This window comes from Loxodonta africana, chromosome 14 (assembly GCF_030014295.1).
Source record: "Loxodonta africana isolate mLoxAfr1 chromosome 14, mLoxAfr1.hap2, whole genome shotgun sequence".
Lineage (NCBI taxonomy): Eukaryota > Metazoa > Chordata > Mammalia > Proboscidea > Elephantidae > Loxodonta > Loxodonta africana.
Window position 1 is genome coordinate 88,441,068 of NC_087355.1, and position 12,312 is coordinate 88,453,379.

A 12,312-nucleotide genomic window follows, 5' to 3' on the forward strand; every position below is an offset into this window, starting at 1 on the left:
AGACAAGTCAGCCCTCTGTTTTTGAAAACCACAAACCAGGGCAAGGTGGTTTTTATGGATCCCAGTAGGAGGCACAGAGCCAACTGGCTGCTCCTTCTTCCTAGATGAACTGATCCAGTGTGTGACCCGGGGAATAACGACCTGTACAACACGCTGCATTTTATTCACCGGCACGTTACTGACGCAAACACGTCTTCACGGACTCACCTTATCCCTCCCGATTGGAAGAGGCATGGCTGTGTAAAGGTTCTTTCTCCCGTCAAACACCGGCTTCCGATCCCCAAAGATCTGTGTTTTAAAGTGCTGGACCATATGTTCCACTATTTCCCTGCAACAAAGGCAGAATTCAGGCAAAGAGTCAATAAAATCAGGGAAACAGCATACCCAGATGACACTTTCCTGACACTGGTTTCTAGGCGACGTTGTAAGACCTTTCAGTAACACACGACTTGCCAGGTTCCTCCTATATGGACTCAAACTAGGGGAAGCGGGGCATTGCTGATTACGGTGGTGGGAGAGTTGGCAGCAATGATGGGTGACGGCTGCAGATGGAGGCCCTCTTTCCCCCCAGTTCTTCATCGTCGGACCATTCATCATCACACAAACTGCCTTGTAGCAACTGGAACACAATGGCCAACCCAGAAAAGCCCATCCATTCCTATCAGCTTGTCCGTCCTTTGCCATGCCTGCTGGGGAGATTTTCCTTTTCAAAAATTCATTGTTTCATTAATTTCCAATTACATAGGTTTTTCTGCTAATACATTTTCACCGTAAAAGTTTCAGATACTGATCCAAGCCAAAAGTCTGTCTAGACTACAACCACCTCTCAGGTCGGTCTCAGAGGTAAACTTAATTTCAACCCTATGCATTTACATAAATACACACGTACTTAGAAAAAAGTAGTCTCGTTGTTATTGTGTAAGTATACAGGATTAATAGGCACAGGGTTCTGAAGGTTGCTGTCTTCCCCACCGTCTCTGAGATCTTCCCTTGTCCCTATAAACGAAGTGGCCATAAAGTCTAGAAATACAGGCATTGTTTTATCATGTCCTAACTATAATATTAATAAACTGTTCACAATCTGGTTGCCTATGCTTCCAGGCCTGGTGTTCACACTGTGCAGGTCCACTTCATGGCCATCAATGGTTCCAAAGCATTCCCTAGTATGACACCCCACTGTTTACTGAGCCATATTTTTACTGATCAATAGACGGATCTTTTTTTTTTGTTCTGTCTTTAAATATTGGAACAAACAGCCTCATGAGTATCTCATGGGCACATGTGTAATAATCTCTCTGAGATAAACACTCAGCAACAGAATTGTTGAGTCAAAGAAAAATGCAGTATTTTTATTTTAATATACACACCAAATCACCTTCTCAAGTCTGTACGGTTTACACACCCGCTAGTGGACAGTCCACCACTCATCTGTCGGTCTGTCCTACTGTGGTGGCTTGCGTGCTGCTGCGATACTGGAAACTAAGACACAGGACCGGGCAGTGTCTTGTTCTGTTGTACACAGTGTTGCTATGAGTCAGAAGCGACTCGACGGCACCTAACAACAACAGTGACAGCGCCCAGGTCACACAGCAGTGAATGGGAGGCAGCAAATTACATTTTGTTTCCTTCCATCAGATACGTGTTTCTCATTTCCTCTTCTTACCCCATCAGATCAGCAGGGACCGGACGTCAGTTCACGGGTGCTCACGCGCCCTCAGCCGACGTACCCCTCACTACTGTCCCCGCCGCTCTACAATTTTTTCCTAAATCACTTCTCACTTTGTGTTCATTTTTGATTCCCCCACTCCTTCTGCATACCTGCCTTTTGCGAAGGGGCACTTTTTATATCTGCTTTTTATTCTAAGCTGCCTAAAGTCTTGGAAACAGGCGGGTTATAGGTAAAGAATAAATATTACCCAGGTGCTATTAGCAACTGCCTTAGAACGCGTGTTAAGTTTTGTTGTTTTCCTAAAGAAAAGCTTGTCAGAGAAGTAATACATTCAAAGGGCCAAAATACTTTCAACTTAAAATGTTTTTGATCTCACCCCACATTATAGCGCAAACACATGTACTGAACGGCTTTAACCGCTGCAGGGTCTGCCAATTTCCCCCATCCTTCCATTCGACAGGTGGTAAAACATTCCAAGGTCTTTTTTTGGGTCAAACGTGACAACCAGATTCTAGACTCTGGGACCACTTTGCTCTCTCTATCTTCTGCCATGAGTAAGCCTGTTTCTAAAGGATAACGGGAACCAACTGCCATTGAGTCGACTCTAATGGCTAGTGACCTCCTGTGTGTGTCAGAGTAAAACTGGGCTCCACAGGGTTTTCAACAGCTGGTTTTTCAGAAGCAGGTTGCCAGGCCTTTTTTTCGAGGTGCCTCTGGGTAGAGTTGAACTACCACCGTCTAAGAACCTCTGTCCATCAGTCAGGTAATACCCCAATGCCCTTGCATGGTCAATGAGCTTCCATTTTAGGTGAAAGGCCCTTTTCTAGCCCGAGGAGGCCCTGCAGAAAGCTCTCCAGTCATGTGGCACGGCCCTCCCTCTCCTCAGGAACAGAACGACGGCTGCTGACAGAGCTCTAGAGGAACAAGGAGGAAAGGGCAGGAGGAAAGATGAGGACAATACCCCCCTCTTCTACAGCCCACCCAGTGCTTCTGAGCAGAATGCTGCTAATTTCATCTCACCGTCATGTAATCATCTCTGTACCCACAACCACGCTGAAAGCATCTCAAAGTCACTCCCACGACAGGGAACGCTGATGGGTTTTCCCACCAGAGATTCAGGGCACACTGGGCCAGCGTTCACCATCATCATAAGGTCGTGTGAGTAACTGAGGAGTGGTGGCCTTTTGCTGTTGACCTTGCACGAAGCCTAAATGTTGGATTTGCTACCTACTGCTACGGACTGAAATGTGTCCCCCCAAAAACATGTGTTATAAATACTAACCCCTATACCTGTGGTGGAAACCCTGGCGGCCTAGTGGTTAAGTGCTATGGCTGCTACCCAAAAGGTCAGCAGTTGGAATCCATCCACCAGGCACTCCTTGGAAACTCTATGGGGCAGTTCTACTCTGTCCTATAGGGTCGCTATGAGTTGGCATCCACTCGACAGCAACGGGTTTGGTTTTGGTTTTCATACCTGTGGTTATAATCCCATTTGGGAATAGGCTTTTTTTGTTATGTTAACGAGGCAGGATTAGTGTAGGGTGTGTCTTACAATCAGTCTCTTTTGAGGTATAACAAGAGCAGACTGAGCAAGCAAGGAAGCAAGCAGGCAGAGATGAGGCAAGACAGGTACCAAGCCACATGAGATCTTCCAAGAAGCCAAGGAACAGGACCTTTCCCCAGAATGGACAGAGAGAGAAAGCCCTCCCCTAGAGCTGGCACCCTGAATTCAGACTTCTGGCCTCCCAAGCTGTGAGAAAATAAATTTCTGTTGTCTAAGGCAGCCCACTTGCAGTATATCTGTGATGGCAGCGCTAGGAATCTAAGACATCTACCATATGAACTACACAAGGTTTTGAGAACTCAGAGCTAAGATGCCATCTCTGCTTCAGCAGAGACTGTGGTGGGGTGGAGAGACAGGCAAATGAGAAGGGGTGCTGAGCACTAAGATAGCGTTACTCCCAGGTACAGACACTGGCGTGAACAGGGTGCTCTGCATCTGCCTTCCCTCCACACTCTGAGCATAAGCATGCGTACTGCCAGTCCAGGCTGACTCTCCTTGACTAGGGTAGGAACTGTCTTTCTTGCCTACCATTGTATCCCTGGGGGCACAGCAACTCACACATGAGCAAAGGTTTCACAAGTGGCAACTGGTTGCATGATTGGTTGGCTGGATGGATGGCTGGTTGGTTGGTTGGAAGAATGAGGGAGGGAATCAACATGATGGCACACAGGGTCAAGAACTAACAAAAACTTTAACTCCAACACTTTTCTACACTGTTCTGGCTGATCATGATTTTGAGGCTGGATCTTGGCCAAAGTCTATCAGAATTTATAGTAAAATGAAGAACCCTAAAGGTTCACACATTAAATAGACAGCAACCCTCAGGATGGCTCCAAACCGAGGGGAGCTTTTAGCTTGTGGCAGAATGTGGACTGGCCCTTGGCCACAGAAGCACAGCTCAAGCCCCACCTCTGTCACCACTGTGTGACCCGAGACAATCTAAATATTGGGTAACTTCAGGATCTCAGAGGAGTTAACTACAGTGGGAAGGTGGCAGCACAGCCAGGTAAACGCAGCACACTTTAACCACTATCAGCCTTTTCTGGTGCCAACTGACAAAGCCTTAGTCATGCCTACTTTCATAAAAGACGGCTTCTTGTGCACTGTGGTCAATGGCCAAAGAACCCAAGTGCTGCCATACAGAGCCCTGGTGGTGCGGTGGTTGAGAGCTACAGCTGCTAACCAAAGGTCAGCAATTCGAATCCACCCGCTGCTCCTTGGAAACCCTATGGGGCAGTTCTACTCTGTCCTGTAGAATTGCTGAGTCAGAATCGATTCGATGGCAACAAGGTTTTTGGCCACGATATCAATGAAAAGCCCAGAGAACGCACATGCTCTTTCAGTTCCAGGAGTATGTTGTAGATCACAGATCCACACAGATGTTTCTCTCCCATGGAAAACTAAAAAACAAACACACATTTAGCTTAACTTGTAAAGAATGCCTGTCCTGAGCATTGTGCTCTTTTAAGATCTACCTATATGGAATCAAATGGACAACAACAACTCAAAAGATTAGATAGGAAACTCTGGGGATAGTGAGTTCGTGTTAATGGGGGAGGAACAACTTGGAAAAGGAGGGTGCAACCATAGTTGCACAACTTGAATGTGATCAGCGTCGCTGAATTGTACATATAGAAACTGTGGAATTGGTGTATGTTCTGTTGTGTATGTTCTCAACAAGAACAAAAATTAAAAAATAACTACAGTAACCAACAAGCCCAGTTGTGGAGAGTGACAAAGCACAAGAGACCCAGTAAGGGCTCTGGGAAGACCTTCAGTAAAGAAAGCTGTTTCTTTGACTGGGCTGTGCCCAAGGCTTTTGTCCAGAGGCGTGCTTTTAGTAACTTCACATTTAAAGGGTTTATATCGTTCTCAGCATACTCCAGGCATGCTGATGGAATCCAACTGTGCAGTGTTACAGATAAGGGAACGGAGTCCCTATCTCTTATAAAGGTCATGACTGGGAAAAAGCATTACAGCAAAGAGGACCTCAACTGTAAAGAACTTGCTGAAAAGCAAAAATACAAAAGAAAATATTCAGGGCAAAGAAGAGAAATTACATAAAAGGAACTTGTTGGAAGAGTGAGGGAGGGAGGAAGTCATGACATGATTACCTATCATGGAAGACAGAACAATGAAATGGGTATATACAGGCAGTTCTCAAATTACAAACGAGTTCCATTCCTAAGTGTGTCTTCAAGTCAAATTCGTACATAAGTTGGAACAGTTAGGTACAGTTTGTTTCTAACATCAGCTAGTCTAATGTCTTAGTGTATAGCGTACCTTTCTGTGCATAAAAAATATGAAACATTTCCAGACTAAAACATCTTTAACATAATACAGTAATAATAACATTTGGACGTGCATCACAAAGTAGTGCCTGTTTGTTGTTATAAACCATTGTATGTACTTTGAACTTTCAATATAGCAGGCTTTACAGGAGTAGGTTCATAACTATGGATTGTACATAAGTTGGACTTCAGGAGCCTAGGGACTGCCTTACTAAGAACAGTTTTAAAATACAGGAGCCAAAAAGAGAATCAGAGGGAGAAATAGACAAATTCTAATTAAACTTGGGCAAAAAATTCAGAAAGGACATAGAGGGTTGGAACATACTACCAACCTGCTCAATCTAATTAACGTTTATAGAACACCATGTACAACAACTTCAAAACACACATTCTTTTCAAGCACATGAAGGATATTTACCAAGATAAACCACATATTTAGCCATAAAATAACCCAAAGGCCCCAATGAATTTCAAGAGACTGAAATCTTACATAATATGTTCTCTAACCATAAAGGAATTAATTTAGCAATCAATGATAACAGGACATCAAAAAAAAAAAAAAAACCTAAATAGTTAGAAATTGAACAACATACTTCTAAATGACCCGTTGGTTAAAGCAATCACAAGAGAAGTGAGAAAATAATTTGAGCTGAATGAAAATTTCCATGCATCATATCAAAACTTGTAGGTTACAGCCAAAAGAGTGCTTTTGCTTAAAGGAAAATTTAGAGGCTTAATCAATTATATTACAAAAGAAGACAGGTTTTAAATTAATGACCCAGACCCAAAGTGAGTGGAAGGAAGAAAATAATAAAGGTCAGAGCAAAAAATCAGCAAAAAGTTGGTTCTGTGAAAAGATGAATACAGCAAAACTGATCAAGAATTTAAGAGGAAAGAAAAAGAATTATATACCAGGAATGAAACAGGGGCTTTCATTACAGGTCCTATACCACCCAAACCCACTGCCATCAAGGCGATTCCGACTCACAGCGACCCTATAGGACAGAGTAGAACTGCCCCAAATAGCTTCCAAGGAGCGCCTGGTGGATTTGAACTGCCGACCTCTTGGTTAGCAGCTGTAGCCCTTAACCACTATGCCACCAGGTTTCCACAGGTCCTATGGATACTAAAAAAAAATACTATGACGACTTTATGCCAATAAACTTAGATGAAATGGGCAAATTCCTTGAAAGGCAAACACTACCAAAACACAAGCAACAGAAAAACCTGAAGAGCCTGATCCCTGTTAAAGAAATTAAACTGTATTAAAGCACATTGTGGGGACTGTAACCAAGGTCATAGAACAATCTGTGTATAAATTGCTGAATGGGAAACTAATTTGCTCTGTAAACATTCACCTAAACCACAATATTTTTTTAAAAAATTGTATTAAAACAATTCCTTACAAAGAAATCTCCAGGCTCAATCTCAATAGTTGCAATGACAAAAGAAATCATACTAATCTTACCAAACTCTTTCAGTATACAAAGAAGAGGGAACACCTCCCAGCTTGGTATTAAAATCTGACAAGAAAAAATGGTTGAAATGTTTTGTTTTGGTTGAAATATATCTCACAACAGTAAAAAAAAATTTTAAACTAAAAACAAAGAGAAAAACTGACAAGAAAATTACAGAAAAAAGAAATTCATAGCAAAGCACTAATAAATTCAGTAATATATAAAAATAATACATCATGACTAGGATTCTATCAGAAATGCAAGGTTCAGACTTAATGTCTGAAACAACAGTCACTGTAATCCATCACATTAACAGGGGAAAAAGTAGAAAAACCATACAATCCTCTCAAGAGATGCAGAAAAAGCATTGGAAAAAATTCAACACCCAACGATGCTCACCCACTTACGAAGAGAGCTTCCTCAGCCTGATAAAGGGTCTTTACAAAAACCCTACAGTTAACATATTTTATAGATGGAAGACGAAATGCTTCCCTTCTAAGACTGGGAATAAAGCAAGGAGATCTGCTTTTACTACTTCTGCTTCTGTCCCACACCGTACTGGATATCCTAGATACTCCAATACGGCAAGGGAAAGAAACAGAATACATAAAACGTGAAAAAAAATACAGCCATTTTTATTCACAAACATGATTGTTTACTTAGAAAATCCTGAAGAATCTATAAAAAAAGAAAGCAACTGCTCAAACTAAAGTTAATTTAGCAAGGTTGCAGGATACAAGGTCAATATACAAAAATCAAATTTAAGTCTCTTTACTATAGACTGGGTACTATCAACAAATAGTTGGAAAATGTAAAAAAATTTAACATCTTTGTGATATATAATTCACATACCATAAAATTCACCCATGTAAAGAGTACAATTCAATGGCTTTAGTATATTCAGAGTTGTGGAACCATCACCATCATCTAAGTTTAGAGCACGTCTATCACCCCAAAGAGAAACCCCACATCCAACAGCAGTCACTCCCAACTCCTCTCAGAAAATTTAAAATACTATTTACAGTATCATCAATGAACAAAAGATATTTAAGAATAAATTTAATGGAAAACACCTACACTAAAAATTACAAAAAACTGCTGAAACAAAAGTAGACCTAAATAAGTGGAGAGATGTACCATGTTCATGAACTGGAATAGTGTCAGTTCTTCCCAAATTGATGTACAGATTCAAAGTCAGCCAAATAAATAATGCTAAAACACTTTCTAGTTGAAATTGACAAGCTAACGCTATAATTTTTATAATTTATTTGGAAAAGCAAAGGACATAGACCATCCAAAACTATCATGATGAATAACAAATTTAGAGGACTTTATCTAATTTCAAACCTATAAAATACTGTAAAATCTCTGAATTACTATAAAATTATAGTTATCAAGACAATGAGTCACTGGCCTAAAGACAGACAAACAAACCAGAATACAGAATCTAGATATAGAGCTACACATACACAATCGATTAATTTTTTTTACAAGGTGCTAAAGTAACAATAAAAAACCAAAAAACCAAACCCACTGCTGTCGAGTTGATTCCGACTCATCGCAACCGTATAGGACAGAGTAGAACTGCCCCATAGAGTTTCTAAGGAGCACCTGGCGGATTCGAACTGCTGGCCTTTTGGTTAGCAGCCGTAGCTCTTAACCACTATGCCACCAGGGTTTCCAAAGTAACAACAGGGAAAGAAAAGTTTTTTCAATAGACCCTTACCTCACACCATATACAAAAAATAATTCAATATTAATTATGCAAGTAAGCCAAAACTATGGTTCTTCCAAGGAAAATATCTTTACAACCCTGGGGCAGACAAAGATTTTCTTTCTTTTTTTTTGTGGGGGGGCGGGGAGGGGAGGGGAGACAAAGGTTTCTTAAAGATGACATAACATAATAACCATTTCTTAAAAACCGATAAATCGGATTTCAACAAAATTTAGAAGTTCTGCTCATTAAAAGACGCCATTAAGAAAATGAACTGGCAATCCTCAGACTTGGAGAAAAATAGACCTGCATCCAGAATATATTAAATACTCGTACAAATCAATTTAAAAAAATAAATAAATAACCCAAGAAAAACAGGCAAAAGACTTCAACATAATAAATAAAATACACTGTACTAAAAATAATATACAAACAGCCTATAAACACGTGAAAAGGGACTCAATTTGTTGTCAAGAAAATGCACATTAAAAGCACAATGAGAAACCACTACACACCCACCAAAGTGTCAAAACCACACAGACAGATCAAACCAAGTGCTGACAAGGAGGTGGAGCAACTGAAGTCTCATAGACTACTGACGGCAGCCCAAGATGGTAGAACAGCTGGGTAAGCTGTCTGGCAGTTTCTTACGCACTTAAACCTACACTTACTCTTGAGCTCAGCAATTTCACTTCTAGATATTTCTCTAAGAGAAATGAAAACATCTGTACAGGAATGTTCACAACAGCTTTATTCATAATGGTCAAAATCTGGACAGCCCAAGTATCTAGCCGAATGATGAATAAATAAATTGTGCAACATTCCTACAATAAAATATCCCTCAGCGATAAAAAAAAATTTCCTAATATACACAATGATACAAATGAATCTCAGAAACATTATGCTGAGTTAAAATCTGGGCTCAAGAGAATACTGTATCATATGCTGTATGGCTCCATTTACACGCATAGGGAAAACTATCCTATGGCGATACAAATTAGAACAATGTTGGACTTTTGGGGGTGGGGACCTGACTTTCTGGAGTGCTGGTGATATACATTTGTCAAAACTCATTGAATTGTATACTTGCAGATCTGTGCATTTCACTGTACTTAAGTTTTTATCTCAAGACAAAACAGTTTTTTAAAAAACAAATGCAACCGAAACTTTCTAGGAAAAAGTCAGAAGGCTCTACTGAGGACTGAAGAACTGATTATCTTAAAATATCCTATTTTTATTTATAGAGTACCTGCATAAATTAACACATTAATAAAAGATGAAATCTAATACCTGTTAACTCTTCGTGGGCATTTTTCTGGCTTGATATCCAATTCATAATGGTAGATGTCAATTTTTGGAATGTCCATTTCAAAGAAATTGGCCTGTAATTTGATTGTTCTCCCAGAGGTCCCGAAGTCGGGTCTCGGTGGAGGCTTGAAGGCATATCCTTGGATGGTGGGTGGTGGTGGTGCAGGAGTTGTGAGCACTAAAAAAGAAAGAGAGAGCAGCCCGTCACACAGGGAACTAGTTCTTTATGGCAGGCGTGGTACGTGGCATTGCAGAGAGCTGAGCATTGGTGCTCCTCCTGTGGGTGATCCCGCCCCTCCCACTTGCCATGGCCCTGCGCCATCGTGCCCCCTCTTGTGCTCTCACTGTCTGCTCCACTCTAGCTCCTCCTTCACGCATGTTGACATGCTCCCATCCAACATCTGGTGTAATCTGGCCTTCCCACGCCCATCCAGACCTGTCAGTCGCAAAGACCTTGTAACTGCAGGCTCAGGGGACCTCACATGCCCTCCTCATGAATGGCTCATGCCATGGGACATCTGGCTATGTCTGTCTTTTTCAAACTGTTCCCTGCCTTGTCCTTTCCATGCTCTGTCCAGTCCCTTGAAATGTTGACTTGACCCTCTTCATGTCTCTTATCTGTAGTAATGGAGTTCCTAATCTATAAGTGCCCTGCCCCCATCTCAGAGTTCCTGTGAAATGGAAAGTTCACAGATGATACCCACAACCAGGCTTCTTTCTGCCACCTCAGGCTTCCATCAGTGACGCTGTGATCTACCGCTGCCCAGATCCTTCTCCACACACCTCCTTCACAGCCAAGTGCACGACAGCCTCAGCTACCTGCCTTTCTCCAACCCACCCTTCCCCTTTCACCTATCTCTGCCTTAGCTCCAGTCCCCATTTTCTCCTGCATGGGCTATTACAGACACACTCCTACATGTGTTCTTGGCCTCCAGCCATACCCTCCCCCATCCATTTTCCACACTGCAGGCCAGAGTGCTTGACCTGACCCTGCTCAAATACCTCCTTGGTTTCCCAGCAGCCGCTCAAACACTTAGGCACTGGCAGACCTGCATAATCCAGCCTCGGCCCTTTCCACCCTTCCCTCCCGCCACTCCAATAATTGCCCCCCCCCCCCACCAGAACAAGCCTTTCACGTTTCAGCCTCCATACACCACGGCTTCCAGCCAACAATTCCAATGCAGTCACCCCTTGGGGGGCCCAGCTCAAGCACTAGCCTGAATGACTGGGTCCCTCGCTCTTCTCTGTCTCCACCTCACTTCATTCACATGGCCTGCACAGATGTGCCGCGCGATGCTGTCAGCCCACTTGCCTCCCCCTCCCCAATTGACCAAGCTGCTTGAGGGTAAAGATCACTGTACTCCTGCCGATGGCCTGATACACAAGAAGAACCCACACCATTGACAGACACTGCTCCACTCATGTGAGTGCACTGAGGCTCAAGCAGGCAAGCGGGGTCCCCAGGCCGTGGCGCTCAGGGAGGCGAGTGGGGTCCCCAGGCCACGGTGCTCAGGGAGCCCAGAAGATGCTGCAGCATCAAGAGCTTTCCCGACACCAGCGGTCACGCAAAGCGCCCTGCCCTGCCCCACTCCACCTCTACCACGTGTGAGCCCCTGTGCCAGTGGCTTCCCACAGCCATGCGCTGGCCAACACGGCACCCAACGGGGCGCAATCTCTGAGGTCCCTGGAAGCGATGACGCAACACCCCCCTTCTCTTCAACAGACGGCCAATCTCGCATTTCCACAAGGAAGCTTCTGGGCATTGACCAATTGCAGTCACACTTGCCATATACGTTTCTGGTATCTTTCTTTGCAGAGAGAATTTGTAAAGATGGCACAGTGGAATGACAGGCAAGGTAGACAAGCCCAAAGACAGGACTCATTTATAATTACAAAAAAAGGAAGGGAAAAAAAATTGAGGTAGAGTCGATGCCAACTTGTGACAATCCCGCCTATGTCAGAGTAGACCTGTGCTCCGTAGGGTTTTCAATGGCTGAGACCAGCCAGGCCCTTCTTCGGAGACACCACTGGGTGGACTCTGCCAACCTTTCAGTTAGTAGCCAAGCACGCTAACCATCGACACCGCCGAGGCACACTTGTTTGTAATTACTCAAGAACAAACCCAACTACAGGGGTGAAAATCGTCAGGGTGGTTAACCGCCCCCTCCATTGTTGCGATTTAAACCCTGAGTTTAATCACAGAATGATTTTTACATAAGCAACAGAAACTTCACCCCAACTCAAATTGTCAGTAATTCCACATCAGTAAAGTTCAAAATGCGGCTTTAGAGAAAAAAGCAATAAATTTT

At 42.9% G+C, this 12,312-nt stretch overlaps 1 protein-coding gene across 2 annotated transcripts in view; it reads right to left on the reverse strand.

Moving 5' to 3' along the window:
* The window catches only part of AGO2 (argonaute RISC catalytic component 2), a 107,323-nt gene that overhangs the window by 39,016 nt on the left and 55,995 nt on the right, over nucleotides 1-12,312 (reverse strand). For both annotated transcript variants that reach the window (XM_064268119.1, XM_010588519.3), the window contains exons 2-3: nucleotides 9,986-10,181; nucleotides 208-328 (exon numbers count right to left, since the gene is read on the reverse strand). In XM_064268119.1, coding sequence (XP_064124189.1) covers nucleotides 208-328; nucleotides 9,986-10,181 — 317 coding nt within the window. The remainder of the gene's footprint in view (nucleotides 1-207; nucleotides 329-9,985; nucleotides 10,182-12,312) is intronic.